The sequence below is a fragment of the Orbicella faveolata genome, unplaced genomic scaffold (assembly GCF_042242905.1).
Source record: "Orbicella faveolata isolate gen_17 unplaced genomic scaffold, um_ofav_v1 contig_14, whole genome shotgun sequence".
Lineage (NCBI taxonomy): Eukaryota > Metazoa > Cnidaria > Anthozoa > Scleractinia > Merulinidae > Orbicella > Orbicella faveolata.
Genome location: NW_028301541.1, coordinates 14,872,439 through 14,887,500, shown reverse-complemented (window position 1 = coordinate 14,887,500; position 15,062 = coordinate 14,872,439). Strand labels below are relative to the sequence as shown.

General features: G+C 38.8%; 2 protein-coding genes across 2 annotated transcripts in view; one reads left to right on the top strand and one right to left on the bottom strand.

The window, feature by feature from the left end:
* The window catches only part of LOC149114157 (uncharacterized), a 72,401-nt gene extending 62,905 nt beyond the window's left edge, over positions 1 to 9,496 (bottom strand). The window contains exon 1 of the mRNA XM_089287587.1: positions 9,452 to 9,496. The gene's annotated coding sequence lies outside the window, so the exon portion shown is untranslated. The remainder of the gene's footprint in view (positions 1 to 9,451) is intronic.
* Positions 5,802 to 7,636, top strand: LOC149114158 (uncharacterized). Its single transcript, XM_089287637.1, has 3 exons — positions 5,802 to 6,087; positions 6,757 to 6,825; positions 6,991 to 7,636. Exons 1-3 carry the CDS (start codon positions 5,802 to 5,804, stop codon positions 7,185 to 7,187), a joined length of 552 nt encoding a protein of 183 aa, XP_089143763.1. The 3' UTR covers positions 7,188 to 7,636.
* Positions 9,497 to 15,062: the final 5,566 nt, after the last annotated feature.

Genomic DNA, 15,062 nt, shown 5'->3' with positions numbered 1-15,062 from the left:
GCCGAATTTTACTCGTAGAGTAACACATCCGAACAGTAGTTCTGTTATTATTCTTAAAAAAAAAATCTTGCTGCAGATAAAACAAAACTCAGAATTTGACAGTTCAGTAATATATGGCACCAAAACAAAGATTGGATTTTCTAATGACTTGTAGAAGATCTTACAAATTTTATGAAACTAAAAACTAAGAAGGATTGATAATTTTCTTGTTTGAAATATAACCACTTCAATGGCGTGCAAACCAGCATAATGATAACTGCAATCAAATTCGCTTGTTTCGTTAGTTTTTTTAATGTGCTACGGATCATGGAAATCAAATCAAACATTGCGAATCCACTTGCACTGGTGCAAAGAAAACTAATTAATGGTTTGCCTAATTGGTTTTATAAAACGATAGCAGCGAAGCTAATTTTGGCCGTTCAGGAACCGTTAACTTATACTTTGTTTGTATAACGCGAGAGAATGTTCTTCAGCATTCACAGCTCTCAGCAGTATAATTTGTAAACAACTATGAATTGTTTCACAGTGCTTTGCATCGATATACATGCAACAGTGATCAAATTAGATATTTCTCCAAAAGAGCAAGATGCTATTTAGATAACATACGACAACGATCACTAAAGGAAAGATGTCAACATTGAAACAAATATTTCCAAACACAACAAAGGTATGGAGACAAGTATGATGGAGTCTTTGTTCAGCAAATGACAATCATGGAAGCTTCTCTTCAATGTAATACGGATCATGGAAATCAAATCAAACATTGCGAATCCACTTGCACCGGAGCAGAGAAAACTAATTAGTGGTTTGCCTACTATACTGTAAACAGTTGATTTTATAAAACGATAGCAGCGAAGCTAATTTCTGGTCGTTCAGGAACCGTTCACTTACTCTGTTTTTAAAGACAACCGAAACTGCCGGTGTCAAAGATTCTGTTTCTGCTCATTCTTAAAATACATCGACCCCGTACAAAGTTTGCTCACAGACAACAATTGTGTTTTGAAACGCTTCTCATGGTGAAGCTCTACACAAAATATTACTTAAATTCCACATTCCAAATTCTTCACGACAGCAGACAACTTTATAGTCTTAAAAATTAAACGTGCTAGTGAAACGCTACTGAATTTCTGATATTCCGAATAATGAACGGCTTTGTGAGCAGAGCAGCCAGGGCAAACACAAGGGTCAACTAGAGATCTAAAATTTCGTTTCACTAAATTTAGCATCCTGTAGAAACGAGAATTTATTTCTCTTCTTTTCATTGTGAATTGTGTAATGCTTCTTTACAATTAAGCAAAAAGAAAAAATTGTTTTGAGTTGGAATAAGTTTGTTTGTATAACGTGGGAGAATGTTCTTCGACGTTCACAGCTCTCAGCAGTATAATTTGTAAACATTACTATGAATTGTTTCACAGTGCTTAGCATTGGTATACATTCAGCAGTGACCAAATCAGATATTTCCTGGCTCCAAACGAGGGAGACATAAATTGAAGATGCCGTTTAGATGGAATACGAGAACGATCACCAAAGGAAAGATGTCGACATTGAAACAAATTCTTCCTACCATAATAAAGGTATAGAGACAAGTATAACAGAATCTTTGTTCATCAAATGATAATCATGGAAGCTTTCTCAATGTGCTACGAATCATGGAAATCAAATAAATATTGCGAATCCACTTGAACGGGAGCAGAGAGAACTACCTACTACTGTAAACTCGGATTACAATTGACTGAACTAATTCTCTTTCGACAGGTAAATCAATTTCAAAAATGATATAAGACTTGAAATTTTCTGTTCTCCTGCCAGAGACACAGAAATAAATAACTTGAATGTACTTACGAATTGGTCCTGTTACATCTCAGGATTCATTAGAGTATTTTTTGTTTCCAATGCAAATCTCAAATCAACTGAAAGTGAAAGTCAAAATGTACGCGGTAAGAATTATATCAAGTTATATCCATTGGGTTTGTTTCTTTTTAACACGTTCTTCATCCCTCTCGCATTGGTTAAATCCGCGGAGTTTTACCAACAATTTATTAAAATTTGTCCTTGTAGAAATTTGCAGGTACTTACAATCGGTCTATGTTTAATCTCATGCGGAGTCTTGAGTCTTTTGATATCCTTTCGTTTCGTTTGGTAATGCTAGCCAATGCTCCGAGCGGAAACTGCAAATCAACTGAAACCGAAAGTAAAATATCAAATACAGCGTTATGCTAATAACTGGCTACAACTTGAATGATTTGTGGTTACGAGATGTCTGGATAACCAAAAAGGTCAACCACTAACAATAGAAAAAGTCAGTTTCCCACGCTTTTCGAACACGTCAACAAAAAAGTAGCGAAGCATGCGAATCTGCTGTTCCTAAAAATAAATCCACCTTGTGCAAATTTTGCACACAGACTACAAGTTCTATTATGAAACTCTCTTCGTGTATCTACCTATACATGAAACACTTTAACTGAAGCTGAAAGTAGTTAAAGGCCTTTTGAGCAGCCTCATGTCAGGAAGAAATCCCCTACTGAACCAAACAAGTGCAATGCAAGTATAATGCGAATGTAACTGTTAGCTAAAGAAAACAGGCGCGCATTTTCACTTTCGATTAGGCTCGATCTGGCACGATCTGACCTTTGCTGAATATTAATTTTTGTATTTATACCTGTTTTCTTGTTCTCGGAAAGGGCGCATTAGATATTAGTTTTTTATGTCAGGGTTGAATTCAGGTATTTATGACCCTTTATCAAAAGGTTTCCAAAAACAGATTGTCACACAGGTTAGAATTGCATTTAGGAATGTTTACACGGCACTGTATTAAAAAAAGCGATCTTTAATCTTAAATCTGGTGTAAGTTACCTTATTTCATGGGTTGAAAAGATATTGATACCCTGGAAATCTAAAACCAGTCAGCGAGAATAAATTCCAGGTGATTCGTCTTCGAGTGATTGAACTTCTCTCCTTATTTAACGCACGAAGCGTTACGCGATGATAAGCTTTCGTGCTTTAAATGACATGTAATGTTACACAATTTGACCTGGCCTGATCTGCCCGGTGTTGATATATGTACAGAAGATACTGATCATATCCTACAATTAATGCTTGTGATTTATACCTGTTTGCTTAAAATTCGCAGAAAATGCACTTTTAATCGGCTCACTGCAATCTCTGGACTTGCATGATGCCAGCCCCAGTAACTAAAAGCAGGCAATCTGAATAACGCGACAGAAACTTGTCCAATCAGGTCAAATCGGGCCGAATTTTACTCGTAGAGTAATGCCAATACACCCGAACAGTAGTTCTGTTACTATCTTTTGAAAAAAAAGTCTTGTTGCAGATTAAATAAAACCCAGAATTCTAGAGTTGAGTAATATATGGGACCAAAATAAAGATTGCATTTTTTCATGACTTGTTGAAGATCTTAAATTTTATGAAACTAAGAACTAAGAAGGATTGATAATTTTCTTGTTTTGAAACATGACCACGTCACTGGCGTATAAACCAGCATAATGGTAACTGCAATCAAATTCGCTTGTTTCGTTAGCTTTGTAACAGCTGGTTTTATAAAACGATAACAGCGAAGCTAATTTCTGACCGCCGGGTCAGGAACCCTTAACTTTTCTGTTTTAAAATTCAACCGAAATTGCCGAAACGTGCGAATTCAAAGATTCTGTTTCTGCTCATTCTCAAAATGCATCGACCTCGTACAAATTTGGCTCACAGACAACAGTTGTGTTTTGAAATGCTTCGTATGGTGAAGCTCTGTACAAAATATTACTTAAATTCGACATTCCAAATTCTTCACGACAGCAGTTTATTCTGAAAAAATAAAATGTGCTGGTAAAACGCTACTGAAATTCTGATATTCCGAATAATGAACGACTTTGTATAAGCAGGGCAGACTGGGAAAACACAAGGGTCAACTAGACATCTAAAATTTCGTTTCACTAAATTTAGCATCTTGTAACAACGAGAAATTATTTCCCTGCTTTTCATTGTAAATTGTGTAATGTTTCTTTACAATTAAGCAAAAACAAATATTTGGCTCGAGTTGGAATAAGTCTGTTTGTATAACGTGAGAGAATGTTGCATGTTCATTTCCCGGTGTTGCTCTCAGCAGAAAAAGCTAGTATATAAACAACTATGAATTGTTTCACAGTGCTTTGCATCGGTACACATGCAGCAGTGATCAAATGTGATTTCTCTAAAATTAGCAAGACAGAAATTGAAGATGCCGTTTAGATGGGTTTACATATATTCACATATTATGTGAATGTTTAAATATATATATTGAAACTATTTTATGTAAATGTTGGAATATGTGATAATTCAATTTCTCTTATATACCGAACGAAAATCTCGCCGATGATCAGCGGCGAGGTAATTCTGTCTGTATCATAAAGGATCCAAAATCTCGCCGATGATCAGCGGCGAGGTAGTTCTGTCTGTATAATAAAGGAACCAAAATCTCGCCGACGTTCAGCGGCGAGGTAATTCTGTCTGTATAATAACGAACCAAAATCTCGCCGATGTTCAGCGGCGAAGTATTTCTGTCTGTATAATAGGAACCAAAATCTCGCCGATGTTCAGGGGCGAGGCAATTCTGTCTGTATAATAAGGAACCAAAATCTCGCCGATGTTCAGCGGCGAGGTAACTCTGTCTGTATAATAAGGAACCAAAATCTCGCCGATGATCAGCGGCGAGGTAATTCTGTCTGTATAATAAAGCAACCAAAATCTCGCCGATGATCAGCGGCGAGGTAGTTCTGTGTGTATAAGAAAGCAACCAAAATCTCGCCGATGATCAGCGGCGAGGTAATTCTGTCTGTATAAGAATACAACCAAAATCTCGCCGATGTTCAGCGGCGAAGTATTTCTGTCTGTATAATAAAGGAACCAAAATCTCGCCGATGATCAGCGGCGAGGTAATTCTGTCTATATAATAAAGCAACCAAAATCTAGCCGATGATCAGCGGCGAGATAATCTTGTCTGTTATCAAGGGGACGGAAATCTCGCCGAAGATCAGTGGCGAGGTAATTATAATGGTAATTGCACAAGGGACACAGGCAGCCCAGACCTTGAATATGCTTAATAAGTGACGTTTCAGTTCTTGGTTAACAGCGCTTAATTTTTTTTTTTTTTTATCTATTCAATATACCTTCGCGTGCCACAAAGTAACCCCGACTGCTGAACATCGCACCTCAACGCACTTTCATGATTTGTTAGGAAAATTAAGCATTACAGATGTAAAGCAAAATGAAGTAAAGTAAAGTAAAGCAGCTGAAAGTAAAACCAATTTAAATGCTAGACTAAATTTGCTGCTTTGGTCTGCTAAAATAATGGACTCGCGGCCATCTCGCTACATAACTGACTGGAATGATATTCCATGGAACATTATGCATGCACCCTCATTAAGCAGATTTAAATCCTAGCTATCAGACCATCTGTGTCAATTTTAACTCAGGTGTAACTCGTGAGTGACATGTATGCAATTTAATTAGGTTAGCTTTGGGCCGTATTTAAATCTTATTTCATAATTTTTAGTGTCAATTTTAGTATGCAATTTAATTAGGCTAGTTTTGGGCCGCACTTAAATTTAGTTTTATTTCTTAATTTTTTAGAATGTTTAATATCGGAGAATATTCTTTGTATAGCAATTTAGTTTCCTTAAACTAACTCAAAAGTGGTCGCGAGTACTATGAATTTACCTGACGACTAAAAATGTAATGAAATTAATTCGGATTATTAGGAAATTTTAAAAACGATTTGTGCATTTTCGTTTACGTCATTACTACTGTGTCTAGGAATGTTCACTAAAGCCTACACCTTACTCTCTGAGGAAACCTGGGAGAAAGGACCAAACACAAACAACCCGGTAGAAAGTATTAATAAGCAATCAATTCCAGAAAAAGGAAACAGTCTCGCACCCTTGCTGGAGAACATATATCGGGAAGACAGAGTGCAGGCAGCCAAAGTTGTAGCAGCAGGAAAGAATGTTTCGCCGTCTTATCGTGACAACTCTGAAGAAGCAAGAGGGAGGCGAAACGATAATCGCAGAAGGAAACGAAGATATCATGCTCCTAAAGAAGACGGTAGGGAATTCTCCAAAAATTAAAAGTTTGTAGTGATATCAATTGGGATTAATCAATTGTCGAGCCTTCTTAAATTCCTCGACCATAGTATTTTTCTGAAAGCTTTTCGAGATGATAATATTGACGGATAATGTGAGACCATGCACTGTAGTGAAGCTCGTTCTAGTGGTACGGGTGCGGGACCTGGCCCGCATCTTTGTTCAAGGGCTTTGGGAAATGCAACCTATTACCTTCGAGGTATCACCTTTCTAGATTTCACCGGAAAAATCGGTGTTATGAACACCATTTGCTTTATATAACTGCTAGGGACGATTACTTTGTTTTAACCCAAGCCTTCCCAACATTTGATGAAAATACTACAGCAGCTTTCAATTCCATTCCCCTCAGTAAGGAAATTTTCAACCTATATTCAAAATAACGTACGTGTTAAGCGCCCCTGGCGCAAGACCTGCGTCCTGTCTACTCAAGGCAGTAGCAATACTCAGATTCTTTGACAATTAAGCTAATGCAGTAGAGGACAAGTTAGGCGCAGTGCTACTATAACTATTATGGATGTAGTCAATGTTTGAAGTCATCCTAAACAACTGAAAGGGTAGAGAATGAACAGGGCTCCACCTAAACTCATTTCCCCGTACTATATTTAGTTAACAACTGGTTAAAATCTTTTAGGTCCACCGGATAAAAGGCGCCAGTTGCAACGTGCCTGCAACTACGGAAAACACGGTAAAAAGAGACAAGGTACAAATAATTTTGGTCGATGATATTTGACTGATTCCATTGTTGCAAGCTTATATCATAAAAGAAAAAAGCCCGTTTTTGTTTTCATTTTGATTACAAGAGAAATTAACTATGACTGAAGAGGATGTCATGTAGTGGAAGTCATTCATGTACTTCATTCCACAGGTAATGCCCTTATTGGAGCAAGACTTGAGGTAGAATACAACCGAGTTAATTTGAATGGCTCCACTGAATATCTCGGCTGGATAAAGGGCACCATCGCGGCATGGAACAGATCCAAGGGCTATTTAGTAAATTATGAAGACGGTGACCAGGAATGGCTGCAGTCTGTAGACGAGAAGGACGTGCGACTATTTGAGTAATAACTGATGGAGTATGCGTACTATTCGCTTAATAAAAATTTTAATGGAATTGTATAGTTCAAGAGGCCATGACCTATGTAAAATTCAGAGATTAAAGATAGAGCAATAGATCCATATACCTTCGTTTTTTTGATTAAATTAAATCATAAAGGGAAATATCACTTTCTGGCACTCGAATTGTAAGAACAGCGAGTACTCGAACTGCACAGAGAGACTAATTGTTGCGAGATTGGCAAGAGTGGCAAGGGTACGTAGGATGGGAAAACGTAATGAAAGCAACGTATGCAGATGCAACGGGATATTTTTTTTTACAAACTACAGCTACTAGACTTCAAGTTCCGATAATAAGTGATTTTCAAAATTTAAAAATTACCGTCCGGAATATAAACACACAGCATCCTCATCTTACACTATGTGATCGCAAAAGCAACAAAAATATGTTTAGAATTGCTGTAGAGTACTTGTTCATTCATCTCGGCGAGGATCATTAACCTAGCCGACGATCATCATCTTCATCATCAGCGAGATTTCCGTCCCTTTAATACAGACAGAATTTCCTTGCCGCTGAACATCGGCGAGATTTTGGTTCCTTTATTATACAGACAGAATTTCCTTGCCGCTGAACATCGGCGAGATTTTGGTTCCTTTATTATACAGACAGAATTACCTCGCCGCTGAACATCGGCGAGATTTTGGTTGCTTTCTTATACAGACAGAATTTACCTCGCCGCTGATCATCGGCGAGATTTTGGTTGCTTTCTTATACAGACAGAATTTACCTCGCCGCTGAACGTCGGCGAGATTTTGGTTCCTTTATTATACAGACAGAACTACCTCGCCGCTGAACATCGGCGAGATTTTGGTTCCTTTATTATACAGACAGAACTACCTCGCCGCTGAACATCGGCGAGGTTTTGGTTCCTTTATTATACAGACAGAACTACCTCGCCGCTGAACATCGGCGAGGTTTTGGTTGCTTTATTATACAGACAGAACTACCTCGCCGCTGAACATCGGCGAGATTGTGGTTGCTTTATTATACAGACAGAACTACCTCGCCGCTGAACATCGGCGAGATTGTGGTTGCTTTATTATATAGACAGAACTACCTCGCCGCTGAACATCGGCGAGATTTTGGTCGCTTTCTTATACAGACAGAACTACCTCGCCGCTGAACATCGGCGAGATTTTGGTTGCTTTATTATACAGACAGAACTACCTCGCCGCTGAACATCGGCGAGATTTTGGTCGCTTTCTTATACAGACAGAATTACCTCGCCGCTGAACATCGGCGAGGTTTTGGTTGCTTTATTATACAGACAGAACTACCTCGCCGCTGAACATCGGCGAGATTTTGGTTGCTTTATTATACAGACAGAACTACCTCGCCGCTGAACATCGGCGAGATTTTGGTCGCTTTCTTATACAGACAGAATTACCTCGCCGCTGATCATCGGCGAGGTTTTGGTTGCTTTATTATACAGACAGAATTACCTCGCCGCTGATCATCGGCGAGATTTTGGTCGCTTTCTTATACAGACAGAATTACCTCGCCGCTGAACATCGGCGAGGTTTTGGTTGCTTTATTATACAGACAGAATTACCTCGCCGCTGAACATCGGCGAGATTTTGGTTGCTTTATTATACAGACAGAACTACCTCGCCGCTGAACATCGGCGAGATTTTGGTTCCTTTATTATACAGACAGAACTACCTCGCCGCTGAACATCGGCGAGGTTTTGGTTCCTTTATTATACAGACAGAACTACCTCGCCGCTGAACATCGGCGAGATTTTGGTTGCTTTATTATACAGACAGAACTACCTCGCCGCTGAACATCGGCGAGATTCTGGTTCCTTATTATACAGACAGAATTACCTCGCCGCTGATCATCGGCGAGATTTTGGTTCCTTTATTATACAGACAGAGTTACCTCGCCGCTGAACATCGGCGAGATTTTGGTTGCTTTATTATACAGACAGAATTACCTCGCCGCTGAACATCGGCGAGAAAGAGCGTCTATATATGTTAATGTTATTTTGCATATGAAAGTAGTATTCATATATTGAGAACATGGCGTAATTTTTGCCGTTCTGTATATTGAAAGAATCACATAATATGTGTTTGTCTGAACGCCGCGTTTAGATGACATACGATAACTATCACCAAAGGAAAGATGTCAACAATTTCCTAAATGTTATAAGATTTAAAATTTTCTGTTCTTCTGCCAGCGACACCAAAATAAATGACTTGTATGTACTTACAAATTGGTCGTGTTACATCTCAGGACTCGTTAGAGTATTTGAAGTTCCCTCGTTTTGTTTCAAACGCAAATCTCAAATCAGCTGGAATTGAAAGTAAAAAATGTGCACGGTAAGGATTATATCAAGTTATATCCATTGGGTTTGTTCCGTCTAACACGTTGTTCATCGCTCTCGCATTGGTTAAATCCGCGGTGTTCTCGCAACAATTCATTGTAGTAATTTGTACGTACTTACAATTGGTTTGTGTTAATCTTAGGAGACTTGGGTCTCTTGATGTCCTTTCGTTTCGTTTGTTGATTCTAGTCAATATGCTCTGAGCGGAAATTGCAAATCAACTGAAACTGAAAGTAAAAATAATCAAATACAGCGTTATTCAAATAACTGGCTTCAACTTGCATAATTTGTGGTCACGAGATGTCTGAATAATTTGAGGTCAACCACTAACAGTATAAAGACTAAACGGCACGCAATGCATGCAGAAGCGATGACGTTTGACTGCGATTTCTTAAATTCTGGCTAGAAAATCGGAACATAAACAAACAAACGGATACTTAAACGTAATTAGAGGTAAATGAAGGTACAACCTGTGTGTGGAGTGAGAAGAAGTGAAGAGAAAGAAACAGGATAAAAAAAAAAAAAAAAAAAAAAAAAGATGCACAGAGGAGCAAAATTGCTCGTGGATGACGTAACATCCAGGATCACCATTCAGATTAATTTTAGTTTTCTCCTATCCCTCCCCCGCTAAGTATGGTTCGTCCTGTAGGATTGGCAGATTTTAGAGGGCACTAGAAAGGAAAAACTTTGTCCGATAACATGGAGATTATACATGGCGGTTAACGGGGCACGAAGATGGTTTTGGTTCAATCTGTGGAGTTTTAAAATGGAAACGGTTGTTAAGCTAAGCAACAGTAGCTGCGACAAATGGACATGGAATGACTAGAAGGACTTACTATACCATTTTTGTGCGGCAGCACAGCGTAACGCGGCATTCGTTCAATTTTAACGAGCAGGTCTTCGTGGAGTGCTAAAATGGAAAATTATCAAGCTATGGAACACTAGCTTCGGCTATGGACATTAAAATCCTGAAAGCCACGTTGCTCGCTTCGAAATCTTTAAAGCTATCATGCTAGAAAGCGACGATGTCACGACCAAGGACGAATCGTTTTAAAGTCTTTTAAGAGTCACTGACTGGAAATATCGAGAATGGCTGGCCAGGTTGGAAAAATCGAAAATCCCGAAACTTTGCTTAAAGAACACTTTTAGGGAGCCACTTTCGAAAATATTATTCCGATTTTCTTAGAATTTAAAGTCTTCGAGAAATTCGCAAAAAACCAAAATATAGCTTTTTGCCTCATTAAATATGCAAGAAATATCTGGAAAATTGACAAAGTTCTCGGTATTCGCATGGAAACAATTTACAAAACTAGAACTCGGGGTAAACTTAGCATAAGAGCTTTACTCTTCTTCTTTCTAACAATAGGAAGTTTTAAATTTTTCAAGCATTTTGAAGGATTCCGTCGGCCGTTGAAGAATTGCCTTCTAAAGCCCCTATGAAAACGGCAAAAATTGCGTAGTTTTACGGGCTTAAAAAGCATCTTGGTATGTCCGATATGGAACTAAAACAAGTACTGTGCAAAAGAGTGTTGTTTCTACTATAATAATATGGAAAAAAATTTCTGGGCAATCGAGGTTCACACAGGTAAAATGCAAAAGTTCGCGACAGTCTCTTCTCAAATTTGCATAATGCGGTATGTTCAAAGAACTGTATTGTTGAGCACTCTAGTCTGTTTTTGTTCCATTTGTGGGCCTTGCTTTGTGGGAAATATACAAAAAGAGAGTTGATCCATGTCGTTATTACAACATTGTTTCATTATTTCACGCAAGGTACATAAAACTACAGACAAAGCCCAAAATATAAGTTCAAAGACGCTACTATGTGTTTTTCGTAGGATGACGAGGTGCAGTTCCATCCTGAATGTACGTCAACTCCTCCTCCTCTAAGTCCTCCAACATCATGGTTGCCCGCAGCTCCGAACCTCCCAGCACAATCTTTCTTAGGGGAACTAATGGACGAGGACCTGCGGGAATTCTCAGATAAGAAAAAACTAAACCGTCTTTTAGACAACCAGGAAGCGACGTTAAAGTTAATGGCAAATTTTATGAGGGAAAACAGGGAACTCAGGGAATTATTTACAAATTTTATGAGGGAAAACAGGGAAAGGAAATGTTGCGGGTGTCATTGCGTCAAGGAAAGGGTTAGGGTTTCGCCAAAACCATGTTCGGGAAGGTTTACTACGATTTCGACTGGGGACTTAAGGGATGGCGCAGTTGGGGACTTTGGGGATGGCGCAGCTGGGGACTTTGGGGATGACGCAGTTGGGGACTTTGGGGATGGTATGGTTGAGGACTTTGGGGATGTTATGGTTAAGAACAACAGAGCTGACGCAGTTAGGGACTTAAGGGATGATGCAATTGCTTCTGGTAGTTCTAATTCAGTAGGGGATAGTGGGAACATGGAACAATTCGGGGAGGAAGGGGATGGTTTTTTGCAGGAGGCAGTTCAAATCAAAAGTGGGAGCTCTAGCGTGGGGAATTTTGCCAAGAGAATTGTTGAAACTATATTTCAACCTGGGGAACTGGAAGGCCGAAATTGTTCAGGGACAAGGGGGAAAATGTTACTAGATCAAGGGAAGCTGGGTATAGTAAAAAAGTATGTGTTTAAGTTGTATCCTTGCGGACAAGCACAGGAAGATGCGCAATGGCGCAAGTGCATTGTCGCGATAGACGAGTATTTACGTAGGGCAAAGGGAAAAGGTAATAGGCAACAATAAATTTTTGGAAATGTAGGGCTCATGAAAAGGTAGTTAATTAGAAATTAAGTTTGACGAATTGTAGGATTCTATTTGGTTTGAACTACATGTTGTCTCCAAGGAAAAAATTTCTTTATCTGACATTGTCACATGCTTTATTGACTTATTATGTTTTCAAATATATCGTTATACGAAAAATTTGTAGGTTTTTCCTTATTAGTATTGACCTTGAAGGACATTGAACAGCTTGTAGTATGCCTGCGTAGGATTTTTAGTATTATATGTACGCTTGGTTGTAACCAGTAGTAGACTATATCAACAATAATACTAAGTATTACACTTAGTTGTAACCAGTACTAGTATACTGTATAAATTGTAAAAGTAATTAACATGTATAATAATAAGTATTACACTTAGTAGTAATGGTATTCTGTATAAATTGTAATAGTAATAAACATGTATTGCAAAACTGGAGCAACGTTTTATTAATATTTCCCATTTCCCGTTGATTTGCACAGTTTTCGAACTATATTTCTCGGCTACTCCTTTTATATGAAGAGCCCCATTCAACTTGCCGCCTATGGCCTAGCTTGGCGAGAAATACTTCTTTCAAATTTTCTGATCGCGGCTGAATCCTTTCCTTTCGACACGTCTTTCGCGATCACGTGCCTTTGTTATGAAACCACGTGTAGTTAGTCACGTTTTCGATTTGTTATGTAATCAACGTCGCAAACAACAAATATGCCAAGAGATTTTATCAATGGTTGGTGTATTGATTGTGAGCTGTAGTTACATTCAAGACTTTTCATCTGTAATGACAACATTTATTAGTACGTTCAAGCTAAGTTTTTTTCATCTGTAATAAAAACAATGAGTTCCAGATCAATGGACTCACGCACAGGCACGAAATGCAAATTCGATGCACCGAGGAATAACTCTGAGTAATCGGAGAAAGTTGAAACTTTATCAAGCGCTTTCCACAACGGATCAGCTTCTTCAATTCTGGCGATAGTACCGATCTTGCGAAATAAGTTTCGTTTCAATTCGCTCGCACGCATGTAACATGGAAATTCAACACGCTAAAAACCTAAAACTACATGTAGGACATTTCACCGACCGGTGCGATGCAATGTTACACAATAGTTCGCTAACGTCTTGGCGTTCGTTTCTTCATACACGTAACTTTTCTCCATAATTCCAGTGCATGAAAGTTCTTCGTTTGTAATGACCGTGTTGAATCTAGCGAAGCAAGTTTCAATCCAAGACCACTTCACGCTGTATTAGCGTGAACTTCACGAATCATACATTGCAACAAACGCGTCGCGAGAAATTAATCGTTTCCTCCCAAGCTAATTGTTGTAATTTATTCCAAAATATACGCTTCATTGGTTCTCGCGAGACGAGAGTCTCGTCTCTCGAGTCGAGACTCTCGTCTCGCGAGTCGAGACTCTCGTCTCTCGAGACGAGACTCTCGTCTCGCGAGACGAGAGACGAGGGGTGGTAACTTACTTTTGAGCGGTACTGTAGCGCCTGTGCATAAATGGTCATAAGGACAAACGCTCTGATATATGATTGAACACTATTTTGTAGCGAGAACCAAAAAAAAAAAAAAAATGAGAGTCAAAATAAAAGTAAATGCAAGACCAAGAACAAGAAAAAAAGTACTCAGTCTGCACAGTCTGTATGCTCTGCACGGTCTGCAGTCTACATGGTCTGCGTTTTGGGGTGACCGGTACTTCACCCTCTTTGAATTGAAGTAGCAGTGATGAGACAAAAAGATTGCAAAGAATTTGCTCAGCTACTCAATCGTTTGAGAGAGGGAAAGCACTTTGAAGATGATATAACCACTTAATTTTGAAACTAAGGCTTCTGAATGTAAGGCCTGGACAAGATAATTACCCTATGAACATGGCACATTTATTTACTACAAATTCATCCGTAGATGCTCACAACAATGCTCTGTATACCCTCTCTAACGCTGATAAAGCTCAGATTAAGGCTGTGGACATTGTAATTGGGGGCATTTCTAATGATCTCAAGAAACAAATGAAAAACAAAATTGCAGATGATCCAGCAAAGGCAATGGGTTTATATTCAGTAGTGTCAGTAGCAACTGCAACAAAATATGACTGACAACTAATATTGATGTGACTGACAGACTCACCAATGGTGCAGAGTGTCATAGAGCACATAGACTACAGAGTTGAAAATTCCACCAGAGCAAGTATTATTTGGGTCTCATTTAATTTCAACATCCTGACGTAGGCAGAAACCAGCATAGAGAAAATGCACATTTATACAAGGTAACTGTAAATAGAAACTGGGCACCAGTATTGGAAGTAACAAGACAATTTCAAGTCAATAAAAGAGTCAGGTCCAAATTCTCCGGCACCAATTTCTACTTAGACCCACTGCTGCCAAGGCTATTTACCATTGTCAAGGCGACACAGCAATTGAAGCAGTTGATTTTCCAGCATCCACAGAGAGCATATGAATTATGTTGGCTTGAGCCGTGTACAAAACAGCTCTACACTGCATATTCTTGATTGGAATGAAATCAAAACAAAGGTTAGTGAGAAAGTTAAAAGTGAAGTGAGGAGACTAAGAACACAAGTAAGCCTTGTGCCTTTAGCAGTGTTACAGACTGACAATTCACCCCAAACAAAAACAATCTTGTTTCAGAATGTTAGATCTCTCCACCTCCACATAGATGATGTGCGAAGTGATTACAACATTCAAGAAGCCGATGACAACATTTTTGTTGAAACAAGACTTTGCTTGTTAGATAGAGATGATACATA